The 19,848-nt window shown below is 44.2% G+C and overlaps 1 protein-coding gene across 1 annotated transcript in view; it reads right to left on the bottom strand.

Moving 5' to 3' along the window:
- LOC123025461 (CCR4-NOT transcription complex subunit 1-like) overlaps positions 1-19,437 on the bottom strand; it is a 30,217-nt gene extending 10,780 nt beyond the window's left edge. Inside the window, exons 1-2 of the mRNA XM_044434201.1 lie at positions 19,316-19,437; positions 8,511-8,781 (exon numbers count right to left, since the gene is read on the bottom strand). Of these exons, the coding sequence (XP_044290136.1) occupies positions 8,511-8,612 (102 nt within the window). The 5' untranslated portion in view covers positions 8,613-8,781; positions 19,316-19,437. The remainder of the gene's footprint in view (positions 1-8,510; positions 8,782-19,315) is intronic.
- Positions 19,438-19,848: the final 411 nt, after the last annotated feature.

Raw genomic sequence — 19,848 nt, 5'->3', positions numbered from 1 at the left:
GCAAGGAGATGGGAAACAAGTGCTGCAAGTTTTCGAGAGGTGTTATTTCCTTGTGCAGGGGTGGGGAAGGTGAGTGGATTGTTCCCATGCAAGAATCTTCACTCCAGTGCAGAACCCTGTACCCACAAGCATTGCAACAATACAGTTTTGCAAGCACTGGCAGATGCACAGGAGAGGGTCTTCGATGTTTCCGTCAGTGCACCCCCAATTTCCAAGGCTAGGAGCTGAGCAGGATGGCCAGCAGCCTGCTCCACAGTGGCTTGGAGCCAAAGCCACGCAGGCGAGTACAGCTGACTACCTTCGAGGACATTCCCCACATATCGCCATGACTAGATCATGCTCGTTTTGTGCGCAGCGGCATCTCTTACTATTGCTAAGTTTACAAACTGTACCTGGTCAGTGCTTCAGATAAAAGCCTTTCCTTACTTTTCTAGTGTCCCTTCCTAGCATTGCCATGCTACAAATACATTACTAGTGCAACACTAATTAAGATGTTTGTACTATGTGACCTGCACTGCAAATTACTAAAACCTGTAGAGTGAAGCCTGGATGCGGTGTCATTTATCAGCGATAGCGGGCTATGCTCCCCTCTCAGGGAGAAGTGCAGCAGTGAGAGTGCTAGACTGGGGCTCTGAAGACCCAGGTGTAGTCCTCACTTGGCCATGACCTTCCAAGGGTTGGTCAGGTAGTGCCCTCTTCAGCACTGTGGAACTCTGAGGACCTGACCCCTGGTCTACTGGGGAGCTCCAGGCAATGAAACAGATCAGAATACAGCTGGGGCATAAATCCCAACATAAAGGTGACCAAGCACATGCTAGTATCTAACTGCATCTACCTGAGTGAAGGCAAAAGTGCCTTTCTTTGCTGTGTCTATCGCACCTTAAGTAACCATCCAGTTGAGCTTCTAGCGGCTGAATTTCCCTAACCCAGGGGTCGGCAACCCGCAGCTCTGGAGCCGCACGTGGCTCTTGAATCCCTCTGCTGTGGCTCTGTCGCTCAAAATACGCGTCACAGCCGCCGATCTGCAACCGAGGCTCCGAGTTACAAAACATGAATAGGTGATGATGAGGCATCCACTCAGGAATGCCCCACTGGCTGGTTAAGGAAACTGCGACATTCCTCTGCTAGTGTGCAGGGAAAGAGTGGAACAAGCTTCCTGCAGACTTTCATGTTACACAAAACGCTGCTGAAAAGAATCTCTTTGTCCAAATGTCATCTCCTTCCTCTGAATGATAAAAGCTGCGCTTGGGACCTGTCACAATTCACATCACTTGACTGTTTATCTGCTAATAAGTCACTAAACACACCTATATCGGCGACCTGCGCCAATTTACTGAGCTTTTTCCCCCAGTAGGCCAACCATGGATAAATCGAAGAGAAGAAAAGTTTCTGAAGAAAACCGAACGTTTAATGGTATGTGGGTAGATTCATTTGCTTTTACTGCTGACAAACTTATGGGGTTTGCTGTTTAATGTATGCAGCCCTTTAACACTGACTTTGACTCTTCAGGAAGCTGTTCTCCTATTCAAAATATATGAAAGGAGTCCTACTAGTTTATAATGTAAGATTAAAAATAACAGTGTTTAGTGACTGAACAAGAGCTGCAGCTAAATCATAATGAAGATATAGATCTACTTCCTTGTTTTAAGAAGATAAAAATTCCAGCAACATTATCACATTGGGAGAGGGATGTTTGTTCAATATTTCACCAGACTATTATTTATATTTGTTGTATTGCAGAGACGCTACTTACTGTATGAAAGTATCAATTAGCCTTTTTATTCAGGTTGACAGCTGACTGCACCCTTCAGGACAAGTGATAAAAGGATGAGGGTGCACAGAAGCAGACAGCATTTTTGGTTTGCTGCAGGTGGATAATTTAAGTTCAGCTTTTTATTTCATATATACGAGGAGGACTCAAATAGACATTGAGTATTTTATTTGAAAGTAACCTTCGACCCAGCATCTTTTTTTTCGGAATTCAAAATGTTTTTGTTGCATGCAGGAATAAAAATTTGTTTTCTCTGTAGCAGTTCATTGATTTCATAAATGCAACACACTATAGTTTTTTTATACATAGCATAAAGGTAAAAAACGATATATGTAGTGCTATCTTCATTTTAGATGTCAAAAGGGTTTTGCAGCTGCCGGTGTTTTCTTTTCTGTGGAAAACTGGTCCAAATGGCTCTTTGAGTGTTAAAGGTTGCTGACCCCTGACCTAGCCCAGGAAGCCCAGTGCTGGAACCTCTCAAGGACTGCTGTAACGGGTTGGCAGGACAGTCCAAGGATGAAACAGTGAGGCAGAACCTATTGCACCGTGCATCATCCTATCCTATTCTGTAGGATCAGTTTCAGCTTCTAGAGCCTACAGATGCCTGCATCTGTCTGAACCATCCTGTGCTCCCTCAGCTCCTGCCCATCATGGCTTATTCACGCATGGGTCTGACTGGATGGATAAGAACAGTGGAACCTCACTGTATGATAGCTTAGTCCCCACTGCCTTGTGGGGTGCAGTAGTGCAACCAGTCTTGGAAAAACCCTCCCTGGAGACAGAGATACATGAGCACTACTCTCCAGTCAAACACTCCGTTCCTAAGTAAGGTGCTCAAGGGAGTGACGGCACCCCAGCTGCAAGCAGTCTGGACCGAAGTTGACTACTTGGATCCGTCCCAACCTGGATTCAAGTCTGGGCTTGGAACATAGCCAGCTTTCGTCACCCTGCTGCATGGCCCTCTTTGGGATCAAGATGGGACAACATGACCCTCTTACCCCTCCTGGATATATCCATTGCATTTAGTATCATTGACCACAGTATCCCTCGAGACTGCCTCCATCAGTTGGGAGGCACTGTTCTATTGTGAGCCAGCTTACTTGCAGGGCCAGTTCCAGAAAGTAGCACTGGATGATCAAACCTTTTAATTTTTATTTTGGTTTTATTTTGTTGTTCCTACTTAGATTTTTAAATCTTTAAAATGCCCAGAGAGCCCCATGGACTATAGAGAGAAATAAAAATGTAGTAGTGGTAGTAATAACTATTATGAAACCATCGGACGATCTGGGACAAGGAGTCACCAGTGTGCTGGTGACACCCAGTGCTATTTCTCAGTGAGATCTGCATCAGGAGAGGACAGGCACATTCTGTGCTGGAGACTGAATGCAGTTTGGTTGGGCTACTGCCCCACAGTTCCACCCAAGTGCCCCCATCTAAGGAAGCGCTGAGCTCTTCTGTCATGATGCCTTGGCTACCGAGGAGGCGGGCAGGGAGAAGGACCCTCGGGGTGAAGGAAGTGAATCTCTCTCTTTCTCCCCTTCTCCTAGGAGAATGGAGCAGCAGCCCCCAGCTCCTGCCTCCTGCCCTAGCACAGACTGAGCTGTGAGGGACACTCTCTGGGCAGCCATCTGGCAAAAGCTGCAATGGCCACCCTTGCCAAGAAGCTCCCCCCTCTATGGGCTGTGTTATCCACGTCTGAACAACACAACAAGCAAGAAGAAACTGTCAAACAGATTCTTGTTTGTTCTCAAAGACAATAAATCACAACAGCAGATCACCACAAATAGGTTCAGACAAGACAATAGATATGTAGAGGTAACAATCAAGGGTTGCTCATCATAATCAATGCCTAAGTCAGTTCCTGCACTGCAGACCTTGTTCCTCACCCCTTCCCCTTGCTGTCTTGACTGGACTTTCATGTTCAGCGCTGGACCAAACCTCAGCACTGAGCCTTTGATGAATTACTGGATGCTGTCTGGTTTCACTGAACTTCGGACTGGACACAGAAGCTTTCTGCCTGTGCCTTGACCACTCGTATTTACAAATGCCTTGAATGACTGGCTCTTTGTTAATCATTTTGACGGTTATCATAACTGTGAAATAGCAGGCTGAGTTCCCAGCTTTATTGCCAGCTACTAATTGAAGGCAGCCATAAAACATGACAGAATGAATTGAAGCTGAATCCCAATAAGACAGAATCTTTGAGGTGGCAGTTCCCAAGTCCTGGAATGGGCCATTTGCCTGTTTTGGATGGGAATCCACTCCCTCTGAATGAGTGAGTATGTAGTATGGGTGTACTACTGGCTCCAACTCTGTCCTTGAAAGCCCAGGTGACCTACGGGGCCCAGAATACCCACTGCCAGCTGTGCTTGGTATGCCAACTATGCCTGTTCCGGGGGAAAAATAATTCACTCTGACCTGCACCCAGTAAGCAGGTGACAGCCAGTGACTGCTTCACTCTAACATGCACAGGGTGGCTCATTTTTGGACAACGTGCTACGATGACAACCCACGCCTTGTTCTAGGGATTGAAGCCATGATGGACTGGCATGCTGTCCAAACCCAGGAGACAATGCATTGTGTGCTGACCCACAGTAGAAGCAAGCCACTTGGCAAAAGCAGCAAACCCCCCTTATTCTGGCAATCTCACTCATCACACTACTAGTAACAGTCACTCCACTGAAACCTAAAGCAGCAGCACCTTGGAGGACCATCACTGGCTCATTATCATTATTTTCAAGCCACAGAAATGTAAACAAATGAATTCTGCTTTTTGGGGAAGGAGTCTTTCACAAGCACATACTTATGGCTGACTGAAATGTGGGATTTTAGCTGGCCAGCATTCTGGTTAGCGTCAAGGGCAAGGCTACATACACATTACTTTGCACACATGTAACAGCTGTTGACTGGCAAACTATCCACTGAAAAGCAAAGAGGGCCTGCCCCCAAAAGAGGTGGTGAGGATATATTTATTATTTATTTATTAGGAGAACTTCTATGCCGCCCCATTTGCCGAAGCCTCGGGGCAGCTCACAACCATAAATAAATAGAATCCTATAAAACAATATAAATTATATCCCTCTTAGTTTTAAAGAATTGGTCTGACAGGTCTCAGAGCCTTCTACTTTTCCACAATTCCGTGAGCCTTTAGCTACATTCCCTGGGAAATATGCAGCCATGCCAAAAAAAGAAAACAGAGTTGCTCAAATTTCCCCATCAGGATTTTTAAAAAGAATGCTTTCTTTTGACATGAAAAGGGGGTATGATGCAGGTCTCCAAAAAACTACTGTCCCCCTCCCCCAAAGCTACTTGTTTGCCACGATTCTGTGGTCACAGCAATAAGGCACAGATTCTGGCTTCATTCGAGTCATGCCAGCTTCTACTCTCAAGTGTTCCAGACTTGCAAGAGAAGCCTGTCAAAATGAAGATGTAAAGCAATGAATGGCGTGAGAACCCAGGCAGTAAAAATCGCCCCTTTTTGAGGGAGAGTGATTCACATGCTCACTGGAGCTTCAGTCAGTTGCGAGGAGAAGCACCACTGCTTTCTCAAATTTTGATTACAGTAGGCAGAAACTGTTATATCATTCACATGAATCCTAATAGAATACTTCTATATCATACACATTTTTCTTCAGCGATAATACAGATATACCTTCCCCTACTCCTGAGACACACACTTTTTTAAAAGAAGAAAAGAAGTCAGGGAATTATATAATTAGAAAATTATAATTATGTGATTTTTTTCATCTTGAGAAAACTCAGTATACTGAAACGTACAGCACTGGTACAGCTAGGCCATATTGTGCCCAAAGCGCAAATACAAGTTAATTTTCTCAGCAAACCGATTCCCAATAATCCAAACCAACTTCTTGAAAAAAAAGACAGCATCTAATCAGCCTCAGGTGTCCGAAAAGTTTGTTGATTAACAAGATCACCCACCACTGAGGGTAAAAGGAGCACTATAAGATATGGACTGAGGAGAGCTTCCCTACTCTGTATGTTTCACACTGAGAGCAACTCCTTCACTCCCCACCCTCCCTGGCCCACAGAGGCATTTCAAATTCTCAAGGGGCTTATGAGCTTTCCAGGCTTATTCACTGAAACACGCCCCTCCTCTTAAGTTTTCCAGCAGATCAATAGAAAGGGATTCTTTCAAAGTTACTCTGCTTCTGCTGATAAAAAAAAAACCCCACACAACAGCGTATCAACTTTTGAACAGTGCATTTGCAAAGCTCCCTTCTCTGAACAGATGAAGTAAATGAACAAAAACAGCAAGCCACAACAAAGGGGAGGCGGAGGAGAAACCAGAGCAGGTGTTCTAGACTACAGCACACAATGGGTTTTGGAGGGCTACTGGGCATTCCATGGGCTCCCTCACTCAACCTTCTCACCATTGCTGCTTCTAGCTGCTACTGCTCCTCCTCTTTCTCATGACCTGCTTGCCTGACAGATGCTGCAAGGATGCTGTAGCACCCACCATGTCTCCTCCTCACCATCGCCTTTGTCAGGGCCAGAATGAGAGCCCTTCAAACAAGCAGGCTGCCATGGTGAAGTACAGGAGCAACTCCCAGGCTCTCTTGTCCACGGATTCCAAATGAGGTGCTCATCAAGTGCTCAACTGTGCCTGTTTCTGATGCCAGTCTAGTCCACGGGATTCTTTGCTCCCACCAATTTTAGCAATGTCCAACGGTAGCCTCTGATTGGGTGGGGGCTACAGTATGGTTATGCATAGAATTAGAATGCTCTTTAACATTTACTGATTTGTGCATTCTTTGAAGTTATTTATCTTCTGCATGAAACTCATCATAAGGACAGTGTAAATGTATTGTCTGCACCTTTCTTACATCCAGAAGACTGTTATGAGAACACTGGATTGATTAATACTCACTTCCTATAGCCCAGTGGCTTGAGAACCTAATAACACTTTCAATATTCAAATAGGTGTTATTTAGATGTCACCTGCAGATGAATAAATATATTAATATTTGGCCTGCCTTTTCCTGAAGCTTATGCATAAATGTTTGTATTGATTGATATGTACTATTGTATTTCAATGTATTTTATCATGTTGTAAGCCGCCCCGAGGTTTCGGCAAGGGGCGGCATAGAAATGTTATTATAATAATAATAATAATAATAATAATAATAATAATAATAATAATAATAATAGCTGTATTATCACATGCTTCCATATGGATATACATTTCATACACACCTATTGTAAGTTCCTATTCTTTCCATAAGAAATTTGATTTATCCCATTTTTATATGGCTTTGTTTTGGTAAAATTAACATTACAGAAATAGATTTTTAAAAAGGGATCCTTCAGATGAATTCTATGCAACCCAGTCTGGCTCCTGGGGTTGAGGCAGCTTTAGATTTCTACCATACAGTGTCAGCAGCTGGAGAGGCTCTGGGTTCCAAGAGGTTCACGGCACTCCAGCAAACACAGGATGGGGGGGGGGGGGTAAAAGCAGGCTGGATGTGGTTTGGCAATTTTTCTTTCCTGCATATTAGGGGAGGGCAATCTATAGCTGTATTATCTGACACTTCTTTTCTAATGGGAATCTGTGTTCTTCTGTGAGGGGCACATCACATATTCTTTAGCATTAGCTAAAGATTTAAGGAGTCTAATGCTGGACTGCTTCCTCAGCCAAAGATACAAATCACGTCTGAAATAATGGCCAAACTCAAACCTTTCTCCAGTGCATGATTCCAACAACATACTCACTCCACTACAACTGCAATTAGATCAAAGTAACTTCTTGACAGAACTGTTAAAGGTCAAGACAGCGTTCCACCGTTAGAGCAGTGGAACATTACCAAAATAGCATTCCCTGCCATTCTTTCATCCGAGCATGTCAAGGGGCCTGCCAGCACAAAGCAACCAAGAGAGATAAAATCACATAAAAGCAGAAAGGAAAAGAGAAAGAAAAAGGGGGATAAAATAAGAATGGGACAAAGCCTAAGCTCGCACTCTCTGAACAGAAAGAGAAAAGCAAAATTCCTTTCTCTTGATGTGAGGAACTGGGAGTCACAGCCCTTTAATGTGCACACTGAATGCACAGTGGACCTCCCAGGGAAGTGTCTCCTCTAACTCTAAAAAGGTGCAAATATTTAAGCAAGCACAGAACCATTATGTGGTACTACACAGAGGCATCAAAGGAGAACACAAGCATTCCATTAGCTTCTTTGTCCAGAACACCAAAGTTTGTTGCATAATTGCTTTAACAACTTTGTCACAGGAACAATAGCAGTTTTAGGCCAAGGATGGGGTCTTTCCAAAAACAAGTGAATTGGAAAATGTTCCAGAAATAAATTCATCTGGAAAGTTTCCACTGTCTTAAATTGACTGGAGATCTAATTTGGAAAGTTTCGAAATAAGTCTTGTTACTTATTTTTTCTTTTACAAAGATATACTATTAATTTTATACCAGCATTTAAGTATGTTAAAAGATATGACCAATTATGCTAACAAGTTTATCTAAGATGTCAGTCAAGGATATCTGAATTCAGAAAACATAACACAGAAAACTGACACAGTGTAACCTAAGCCAAACAAAACAAATTACAATTATCAGTAAACGTAATGTAGGGAGATTTGGATATACCATTTTAGAGGCTAAACTAATTCAATGAGTAAGAAACAAAAATGTAAGTTATACTAATGAGCTGTGGATACCCTTTCCATTTTTCACCATTTCATCCCTCCTGAAAAAAAAGTGACATTCTCTACTTACATGCTGTATTTCCTGCTGGCTGGCTCGGTAGTTTTTCTTGGTTAAATTGTCCACCAGGTAGCTGATTTGAGACAAGGCCAGCGAGAGCGAGTCAAGATTCATTGCTGGTTGGGGCGGAAGCAGGCGGCCGAGCCCGGCGCAAAATCACCATTATTCCCCTTTAGTCACCTCAGAGACAGGTTAATTTTTTCCAGTTAGCCTGTGTCTCAATGTATGCTATATCTTCAGCTCTTCTTTCCTAGTACTCTCACTCTGTTGTGAATCATGGCACCTGCAAAACAAGACATTAAGTCTTACATTACTTATCATCTTCCTTAAGTTATATCTGTATCTTATACAATATAATTCCTTTGCCGGTGATTGCTTACGCATAACTGAATGATCATGTACTCCCCATATTATATAGAACAAAAGGTCTGCAGGGAAAAGTTAAATAAGATAGTGATTCTATCTATCCTCAGATATCCTTAAAATTCTATTTCTAAGAAATAAGGTAGTAATAGACAGATCTGTTAGAACTTTTCTGCAAACGCCCTCCTTTTTCTACCCTGTGATGTAAGACAGAAAGTTTTCTAAATTTTCACGGGGCAGAAAGGTACTAAACTATTTTAAATTAGCCATTCGACGTTCATGATCACTTTCTCTGATTACAGCATGCTTTTTATTGAAATACCATACAGGTGAAGGATTACTGCCACTGAAGGATGCAGTAAGAGAAATCTTAAAAGACTGGTGCAGCATTGTATTATTTATCGGAATTCTATCCTGCCTTTCCATCAAGGCAATGGCACTCAAGGGTGCTATTCTTCTGTCTTGTCACCAAAAGATACTGGTCCCTTCAAGGATCACATAAGCTATGGCATTATTTATTTATTTTATTTATTTATATTTATTTAAGATATTTGTATGCCGTCCTTTGTGAGAGCCTCAGGATGGCTTACACAAATAACATTCCAAAATACATAACAATATAAATAAATTGATGACCCACTCTGGCGGCAATTAAAATACAGTAATAAAATTCAATATAAAAACTTATAAAATATTGATTAAATAAAAAGGACTTAACCCGGCGCCGAAAAACATATGACGGTGGTGCCAGGCAGACCTCTCTGGGGAGTGCATTCCATAGATGGGGAGCCACTGCAGAGAAGAGCGGGTACTCTGTCTCCTAATATCTTTCACAGAGGGTTCCCAGAGGAGGGCTGCCCTCAGGGGGCAGGAGGGCAAACAGGGAAGAAGGCATTCCTTTAGGTGTCCTGGTCCCAAACCGTTTAGGGCTTTATAGGTAATAACCAGCACCTTGAATTGAGCCCAGACTTCGATGGGAAGCCAGTGAAGCTGGTAGAGGACTGGGGTTATATGAGAGTAACGCCCAGTCCCCGACAGCATCCTGGCAGCTCTGTTTTGAACCATCTGAAGTATCCGGACTGTCTTCAAGGGCAGCCCCACGTAAAGCGCGTTACAAAATCCAACTAGGAAGTAACCAATGCATGTGTTACTGTCACTAGGCAATCTTCCTCCAGGTAGGGACGCAGCTTGTGGATTAGCCAAAGCTGAAGGAAAGCGCTCTTTGCCACCGCTGTCACTTGAGCTTCCAAGAACAGCTCCGGATTGAGGAGCACTCCCAAGCTGCGGACCCTGTCCTTTAGAGGGAGTGCAACCCCGTCCAGGGCAAGGCCCAAGTCACCTACCCAGAACCTCCGTCTTATCTGGATTTTCAGTTTATTATTGTGTATCCTCCACAAACACGCATGTACACACACAACCACACTGAAAATGATATTGCTAACAATGGTGTTTATCTATTTCCTAATGGCACTGCTGCTGCACAGAACCCACTATGTACACTCCATGGCACAGCAGGTTAGCGGAGCTCACTTAGGTGAACTCTGCTGACATGTTCCCTTCCAGAAGTAAGTGTTTCTACTTATTTTGCATGCCCTCATCTGAGAGCACTAAATTGCCATCGCTCAAGCAGTGGAGAGCTGCCTGCACTACACAACTGGTGAGACACAACAGAATATGGAGGAACATAATCACCCCATTAGATACTGCACTTTGAGAGCTCCATCCTATGTTTTATATGAACAGGATGCACAATATTTATTAATTTTTTTAATATGAAAGGGATTTTGCCACTCTTCAGTCCAAAAAGTTCCCATAGGATCTTACAAACAAGAAAAATTCCCATAGGATCAAACAAGAAAATTGGAACAATATTAAACTAATTGCCAAGTTGTCACTTGAGTGCTCATATTAAGGCATCATTTAACAGTGGACTCAGGTGAAATTTTGCGATGAGAGATTGAGGTCTCTCTCCCTCAACTTCCTTTCCTAACAATACAGTTTATTTGACAACACTGTTGTGGCAATGGAACTTAAAGCCATCCGAAGTGCCACGTAAGTGATAACGAAGAATGGGTGACAATGTCCGGACCTTCACACAAATGCACTCAACAATAATGTGTTACAAGCAAGTGAGGATCCATTTGGCATACTTTAGGTGAGACTAGCAATGAACCAGCTTAACCACAATAATTCCGACTATGAATGAACAGTCTCTTACAACATCTTGAAATATTGTGACATCGATGATAATAGAGCAGAGGTCGGAAATAGTTTTTTTCCATCAAGAGGTCCTGTTCCCTGGGGAATAAAACTATCCACAGCTGCAGGACAGTGCTGGGCAGGCCCCAAGGCCAAACTTCAGTGAACCCCACCCCCCAACTCAACAGTCTCCTGTTCTTTTTCTCTCCCCATCACTGACCTCCTACACTGCCCAGCTTGGGCCAGATCACCCTTGTCAGAGGTGAGAATTGCCGCAAATTCAGCAAAAGGCCACAAGAAATTAGGCCATGGGTCACCATTGCCCACTCTTCTACAGAACAAGCTGAAGTTGTGCGCTGGTCTTTCTGCTGCCAGCTACATCGAAATGGAGCAATTCTAGATTTCCTAAGGTTAAACTCACACCTGCATTAAAGTAGAGGGCAAAGACCTTTAACACTAAGGTGGGCACAGACACTACATATCTGCTCACCTTTTTGAAACAACTTATCATATCCCCTGTTCCCTGCATCACTGGATATTAAAACTCTGCAATAACAAAATGTTTTGCTGGGCACCCCACGTAACTGGAATTTGCATTTGCTGATCACCCCCATCAGCGAAGACAGCCAATCACTGCAGTAGGTACTGTGAGAAGGAAAATCATGTTTGCCCATTATGGAATTCCTGGAACTGTAGGATAGAATAAAAGATTTAGCATCGCTTCACAATGACAAACAGCAGCCATTGCTATAAAGCAGGGGTCGGCAACCTTTAACACTCAAAGAGCCATTTGGACCCCTTTCCCACACAAAAGAAAACACCGGACACCGCAAAACCCTTTTGACATCTAAAATGAAAGTAACACTGCATATATTGTTTTTTACCTTAATGCTATGTATATCTTCATTATGATTTAGCTGCAGCTCTTGTTCAGTGACTAAAAACTGTTATTTTTCATCTTACATTATAAACTAGTAGGACTCCTTTCATATATTTTGAATAGGAGAACAGCTTCCTAAAGAGTCAAAGTCAGTGCTAAAGGGCTGCATGCATTAAACAGCAAACCCCATAAGTTTGTCAGCAGTAAAAGCAAATGAATCTACCCAGGTATCATTAAACAGCCGGTTTTCTTCAGAAACTTTTCTTCGATGTAGTCATGGTTGGCCTACCGGGGTGGGGGGGGAGTTCAGTGAACTGGAGCGGGTTCGGGTTCGCAGATCGATCTTCGCAGATCGATCGGCGACTATGCCGGATATAGGTGTGTTTAGTGACTGATTAGCAGATAAACAGTCAAGTGCTGTGAATTGTGACAGGTCCCAAGCGCAATTTTTAACATTCAGATGAAGGAGATGACATTGGGACAAAGAGGATCTTTTCAGCAGTGTTTTGTGTAACATGAGAGCCTGCTTGTTTAGCAGAGGAATGTAGTAATTTACTAGCCGATTTACTTAACTAGCTATCGCTGCATCCCCGAGTGGAGCTTTGAGCAGATCAGCGGCTGTGCCGGCGCGTGTTTTGAGCTCCGGAGCCGCAGCACAGGGGTTCAAGAGCCACGTGCAGCTCCGGAGCCGCAGGTTGCCAACCCCTGCTATAGAGCAATCATTGACACAGCTTCCATAATGGATCAATTCAGTTTCTTAACCACAGGTTGTGCAGGAAAGAGCAAGTATACTGGGTCCCAACTATTCCCAATTCACTAAATAGACCGAAGACAGTTGTTCTTTGTGACATTCAAACACAGAACCTTGAGGATAAAAGAAGAATCAACTCAGAGTTATAATCTATGGTTTGTTCCTCCACTGTAACTCAGTGCTATTTTTCTCCTCAGCAATCCAGAGTTTTGGGTTCAGTCACTTAAATCCACAATGTACATGGTATTTCACAAAGAATAAGACAGAAATCCCTACACCAATGAAAACACAATCTAAAAACAGAAGAGACTTAATAGAGGAATGGGAAATGGAGACTGGAGAAAACAGAAGAATATGTGATTATTTCAGTTACTTATACTTGGGCATAGTTATAATAGGATACTGGATATAGATTTTTTTCCCAGAGATTTCCTATAAGAGGTCAGATCTAAGAAGCAATTTGATGGTTTCAGGAAGGTGGTCTGGAAAGCAGTGCCAGCCTCAAGAGGTAGCAATGGAAGCAGGTAGGCGATATTTTATAAAGCAGGAGGCCTTCTGATGGCCAAAGGTGGAGGAGCTGGACAAGTACGACACAGAAAAGGATGGACTGGCTTATAAGAATGGTGAGACAATGGAAGCCTCTGCAGTGGGTCCACAACAGTGCCAGAGCACAACTTTTGCATGTAGCAGGTCTCAGACTCAACTCCTGTGAAAAAAGAAACAGGTTGTGGTAATGCTAAAGATGTCTCCATAAACCCTGTCCAACGTGTGCCAGGGAAAATAGTCAATACTGGACTAAACTTTGCAGTAGTCAAGGCAAAGACCAGAGAAAGAACAGTATTTATGCAATGCCATCATGATAGAAGTCACAATGATCTGCTCATGGACTGAATATGGGGGCAAGGAAAAAAGGTGTCAAGTGGTGGGTTCTACACTGCAAGTAAGTTAGACAGGGTGGCTCATTCTTGAAACAACCCGCAGTGTTTCCTAAAGATGATCAGGGTCACTGTATGTTATCTTCCCCTTTCTTGATTCTGGTGAAAAGCACTGCCAAAAAAGCTTAGCTTATACACAACTCCCTTCACAGTGACATTGGGGGTTTAACATGTCGGCATAGAAGAAGGAGGGACAGATGGCTGACACCTGTTCCTCCTTCTGGTTATTCCCCCAACCACAAAGTTCCGGGTAAGCTTATCAACCACCCCTAGGGCCTGACGGTGCTGCTGCTTAACGCCAGGTCGGTCCCTAACAAAACATCCCTCATCCACGACTTAATTGTGGATGAGGGGGTCGACCTGGCTTGCATTACAGAGACCTGGGTGGGAGGGGGGATGTATCCCTCTCTCAACTGTGCCCACCTGGGTATCTAGTTCAGCACCAGCCACACCCGGAGGGGAGGGGAGGGGGGTCACTTTAATTTAAAGGAACGCCTTCTTCCATATTTGCCCTCCCGCCCCGAGATCGGCAACAGAGGCCCTCCTCCGGGAACCCTCCGTGAAAGACAAAGAACCCAGAGGAGGGCTTTCTCTGCGGTGGCGCCCAACCTATGGAATGCGCTCCCCAGAGAGATCTGCCTGGCACCATCATTATTTGTTTTTTGGCACCAGGTTAAGACCTTTTTATTCCAGCAATATTTTAATAACTTTTAATATTGGTTATTAAATGCTTTTAACTGCAACCAGTGCAGATCTGTAATTCATGTGTGTTATGTTTTATATTATTTTATCTATGTATGCCGTCCTGAGGCCTTCGCGACAGGATGGCATATAAATATTCTAAATACATACATACATACATACATACATACAGAGGGAGTTTCTTTAGAGAGGACGGTTGTCAGATTCTTCATCTTTCCACATCATTCTGAAAATTCTAGGTGCTTCAGAAAATGGAAAAACAAGAGCCTTTTGCAGGAGCATCAACCTTTGTAAAGAGCTGTCCAAACTCCAATCCCTTCAGTAAGAATTGTCTTTGACAGAGCCATACACAGACACGAATGCATGTGTTTCTGTCAAAAAGTTATGGCCCACCACCTTATCTAAGCAGAGATCACTTGCAGCTTTGATTTCTCTCGACAGCTCAGCTTTTGACAGCTATCAAGAGAAAGCAATGTGAAAACTACACCTCTTTGCAGCTTCATGGGGTCAATGCCACTGTGGTGTAGTGGTTAAGAGCATGGGACTGGGACTCAGGCGACCTGGGTTCTAGTCCCCGCTCAGCCATGGAGCCAACTGGGTGACCTTGGGCCAGTCACAGACTCTCAGCCCAACCTACCTCACAGGGTTGTTGTTGTGAGGATAAGATGGAGGAGGAGAATGATGTACGCTGCCTTGAGCCCTTTGTAGGAAAAAGGCAGGATATAAATCGAAAAATAAATAAAAAATAAATAAATAAAAATGCCCATGGTGGGTACCAGCTGAACTCTGACAATATCCCTCTCAAGATATTGCCCAAAAAAGACTTGCTATTTAGCATCTATAGTAGTTAATGTTTGTTCAAGTCCAAATCATTTAAGTGTTTGAACATATTTACCTAAATTTCTTGCACTAAGAAAAATGGGGCTGAAAGCCCTGTGATGTGCTGTGTAGCTCACTGAAAGAGCTATCAAAACTGTCAAATGGAAAAATCACAAAGAAATCTCAAAAGAAAAAAGAATGAAGGCAGGAAAGCCACAGCAATCACAAAAAGGCTTGCAAACGTGGTAAGCTTCCATGGGGCAACTAGCACTGGCCTGACCCAGCTCAGCATGCAGCTTTTGACACTCTTGCCAAGTGGCTTGCTTGTTCACTCCCTCTCATAATGTACAATGGGGTCATGCAACCAAGTATGGCCGACATGATGACTCAATGGAGATCTAGCATCTCTAAGAACAAGCCACAGGTTGCTGGTATAGCTTGTTGCCCATAAACAACCCGCTCTGCAAGAATCAGTTCGGGTTCACATGTCATGATAACCCCCTGTGGCTTGGAACCCACAATGGGTTGTTGTGTTATGAAAACCCACTCAAAGGGAAAATTAAGTTTTCCTATTATGTTGCCCATGAAGAAAGCCTGGACATGACAATTGTGACAGGAGAAAAGAAGTTGAAATTAGGTCATAGGAAGTCCACTTAAGATAAAATCAGAGACCACTGACAAAATGAATCAAGCAAGAAAATCAGTTGTATTAAGTGTTCAAGAAGGAATCTGACAGATAAACCATTTTTAGGATGACACTGTTAATACATAAGGAGTCAACAGTCTATCAATACTGAAATTAGCACAAATTAAGGAAGCATTTTTACTACTTAAGAAAAAAGGCCAATGCAATTTATATAGCATTGCACCAAATGACTTAAGGTGCAATGCTATATAAATTTAGATTTTAAAAGGCCTACAACTCCCAGCATGCCCCAGTATATTAGTTTGCATCCATAGACTTTTACAAAGTATTTTTACAGCAAAAATCTATTAGCAGCACTTCCATCGGCCAGCGAGCATAAAATTTCACACCACACAGGGGCAGACAGAGAGCTCAGTTTTTGCAAAAACAAACAAACAAACAAACAAACAAACAAACCCCTAATTATCCACAAGGCAGAATTGTAGTGGCTTCCTATGCTTTGGGCTGTAGAAAGTAAAATACAACTCATGGTGCGTTTAGAAGGAAATGGAAAAGCAATTCAGAGGAAATGTTTTACAAAAAAAGGAAAGTGAAAAGACATGAAATAGTTCCCAACCAATTCTCATCTAGTTAAAAATTATACACAAGCAGGCAACAAAATATGAGCTTACAAAAAATTGAAAGCCTCAACCAATTAAGACTTTTTCTAAATGATAATGCCACAGCTTCAGCTCTATATCCATTAATTAAGAGGTCTATTGGCTCATAAACATATCAAGGATAGAAGTAGAGGTTGGCACCCACTCTGTACCTTTAGCCACAAACAGTAAATGTAGCATGGTACTTTGGCAGATAGGTGACAGCTGTAACCCATACTCAGGCATGGGAAATTCTGAATATAGAACATTTGTCTAATTAAAATATTTAACTAGCTTCAAAGTATGCATCCTTACTTTAAAGTACCTAATTTAACCTATTTTTAAAGGTTCACATGAAGACCTTAAATTTAGGCTGATAAGCTTAACATCCATTCCACACAAATTGGCAGAAAGCATTTAGAATCCAGCTATACAAATCCACCATATACATGGATTTTCAATCAACTGATAACATCCACAACATCAAAAAGTTTAGCTGCCATGACATGAGTACTTGGTTAAAAAGAAGAGAAAGGAAATAGAACTATGAAGTTACTTTTGACAATTTGAAAATTCAAACAATAGGGTACATTAGGAAGCTACAAGACAGCTAAACTAGAGATGGACACATTACCTGAGTTTGCAAAAGCTGAGAATAAATCTTTTATGTTTTTAGAATCATGAAAATCCCAAACAAAGCAAAGCGCTCCAAAAGTATCTGTCCAACTGGATAGAGAACAAAACAGTAAAATGGAACTTAATGTATACACAAAGTTGCACTCATTGAGAAAGCAATCCTGTGATCTCATACACAGTAATGAACACAAGTCTACAGCTTGGCTTACTAGTCAGTTTCAGTTAGTGTTCATCTGAAGCCCCCACCCCACTCCCACCTCAAATTCTCTGGCATATGCAACAAGCTTGCACCTTATCACATAGATGCCTGAGAAAGATAAGAAGAGCAGGCGAATGCTTCCTTATCTTCTCAGAACCACTGAAGGAGCACCCAGGGACAGAATGCAAAATGCTTGTCATCCCTTTCCACTATGCATCTTGGGATACCCCTGGAAATATTTCTTTGTCCTCATTAGCTCAAAAAAGGGATCCGAGTGCAAATCATGTCAGAAATGTCAGTGAGGGCACAATCCCATGTATGTTCAGGTGGAAAGATGCCCTACAATTCCCATAATTGCCTGGAAGGATTCTAGGAGCAGCAGGTCATCCCCCCTTCGACTGTAAACTGTATACAATACTGTGTGCTAAAACTATCCCATAAGAATGTAGAAGAAGTGCGAGAGCATGAGAAGCACTGTTAAGAAAGTTTAAACTGACATGGTATGTCTGGCACATCTACCTTGAGAACACTGTACACTTCTAGCAGAAAAAGAACTAAAACGATACATAAACTGGCATACCCTTGCTGCAGTGAAAGGCAAGTTTGGAACTTGTTAGCTTAGAAGAAAGCAACAATGGAGGTTTTTAACGAGCAAAAATCATTCATGCTTATTAATGCTTATTATCAGTAATACTTACAATGGCACTGAAAGGTAAACAAGAATTATCGCTGTGAAAGAAGGTAAGAATCACCAGCTGCCCAAGTCCAAACTGATAGTAGAAGTGAGATTTGAACTAGGAAGTTATTGATTCAGAGCTTATATGAACTACAACACAAATACTCTCTTTTCATGACAGATTAATAAAGCATAGGGCCTTCTATTATTTGATCTGTTATGTAAACAAAATGTTTCTTCCTGAAGCTTAATTCACTGACAAAAATCTGACAATACCCACATGCACAACGTTAAGAAACACTGAAACAAATGCACATAACTGCTTGCTTTTGTAAATAAGTAAATAAAAACAGGGTCCCAATTACAGGGACGTTTGGGTGGTTTTGATCTTCCTAGGTGCATCTGGATAGTTACAAAAAGCATCTGCCTGGATGGCTCAATCCAGCAAAGCCATTCTTATGTTCTTAACACCAATTGGAGATCCAAAATGAGAGGCAGAAATGTCATTCTAATCCACGAAGGCAGCAACCACGTAGTTCAGGAGAAGTGGGGAACAATTCTTTCCGCCACTAAATATGAGTAAATGCAAAAAAGGCATTCTCCCCATTAACAAGATACTCAAGTGTTTGACTTAACAGTAAAAAGAAACCGGGCCAAACTGAAAGCAGCAGCCGTTTGCTCTAAGAAAAATGGAAAATGAGCAGAAGTAGCTAAACCTACTTCAGCCATTCAGAAAAACACTCTTTCACGAGTACATGAAACAAAAACGGCCACTCAAACGACACATAAACCAGTCACGCCTCCGGAGAAGCGAGGCAGAAATAAAGCCTTCGTGGCCGCGCTGCAGCAGTCCAGAGCCGCGTGCGCCCTGCCACGGGGAGGGTCGCTTCGCCTCGCCCCGGGGCCTCCGGCCCGGCGCAGCCTTCCCCCGCCCCGTTCACTCCTACGAGCAGGACTCCGCCGACCAGCCCGAGTCACTTCCGGCTTGCGCCGGGAAGCAGGCGAGGCCACGGGAGCAGCGCCAGGGCCCGCGAGGCCCCTCACGGAGCAGCCTGCACGCGCTGCCCGGCCAGGTCGCCGCCGTCGCCCGCACCGGCTGCGAGGAGGCGCCGGCGGCCACCAACGACTTTGTTTACGTCCCAGGCCGTCCGGAGAAGGGAGCAGGCACGACGGCCGCCCCCTGCGGCCTCGGGGCCGCACGTGTCGGGGCTCGGAAGAGGCTCGACTGAGCGCGCGGCACTCCCGCGGCGGCGGAACCGAGGAGGACGAAGGCCGCCGCCTGTGCACCGTTTCCCGCTCGCCCCGCTCCGGCGGCCGGGAGCTCCCTCCCGCGCAGGCCTTCCCTCCGGCCAGGCTTCGGGCGCGGTCCTCACCTCAGGCGGGTCAGCGTCGGGGGTCTCGGTCCGGGGCGGGCGCCTGGCGGGAACCGCTCGCGCTGCTCGGGCTACCTCCTTCGCTCGTTCCAAAACAAAATGGCGACCGGAGTCGCGCGCTCACGTCGCGGCCTTTCTCTTCCCGTCTTGCCCCGCGGCGGACGCAGGGCCAAAGGGGGCGGGGACTCCGAGGCGCCGCTCGGGTTGCCTGCACTGGGAAGCCCTGCCCAATGACAGGCGCCGCGCTGGGGCCCGCCTCCTCGTCGCCAGCCAATCCTGTCCCTGTCCTGCACGGGCCGAGCCAAACTCTGTATTCGCACTTGCGCGGGCGGAGGGAGGCCTACACCGTGTTCTCAACTGGATACTTGGAGGGCGAGGGAAAAGACGGTACCCAGGAGGCGTTGCGCGAGCGGGCGACCGAACTCTGATTGGCCATTGCTCGGCCCCTCTCCGGAGGGGGCGTGTGCGCTGGGGCCAATGACGGGAGAGCGCGGCGGCCGGGGCGCCGGCGCACGCGCCCTGGGGTGGCTCGG

The sequence above is a fragment of the Varanus komodoensis genome, unplaced genomic scaffold (genome assembly GCF_004798865.1).
Source record: "Varanus komodoensis strain SLA01 unplaced genomic scaffold, ASM479886v1 scaffold27, whole genome shotgun sequence".
Lineage (NCBI taxonomy): Eukaryota > Metazoa > Chordata > Lepidosauria > Squamata > Varanidae > Varanus > Varanus komodoensis.
The sequence above is the reverse complement of the archived record's forward strand: the minus strand, read 5'-3'. Positions and strand labels throughout refer to the sequence as shown.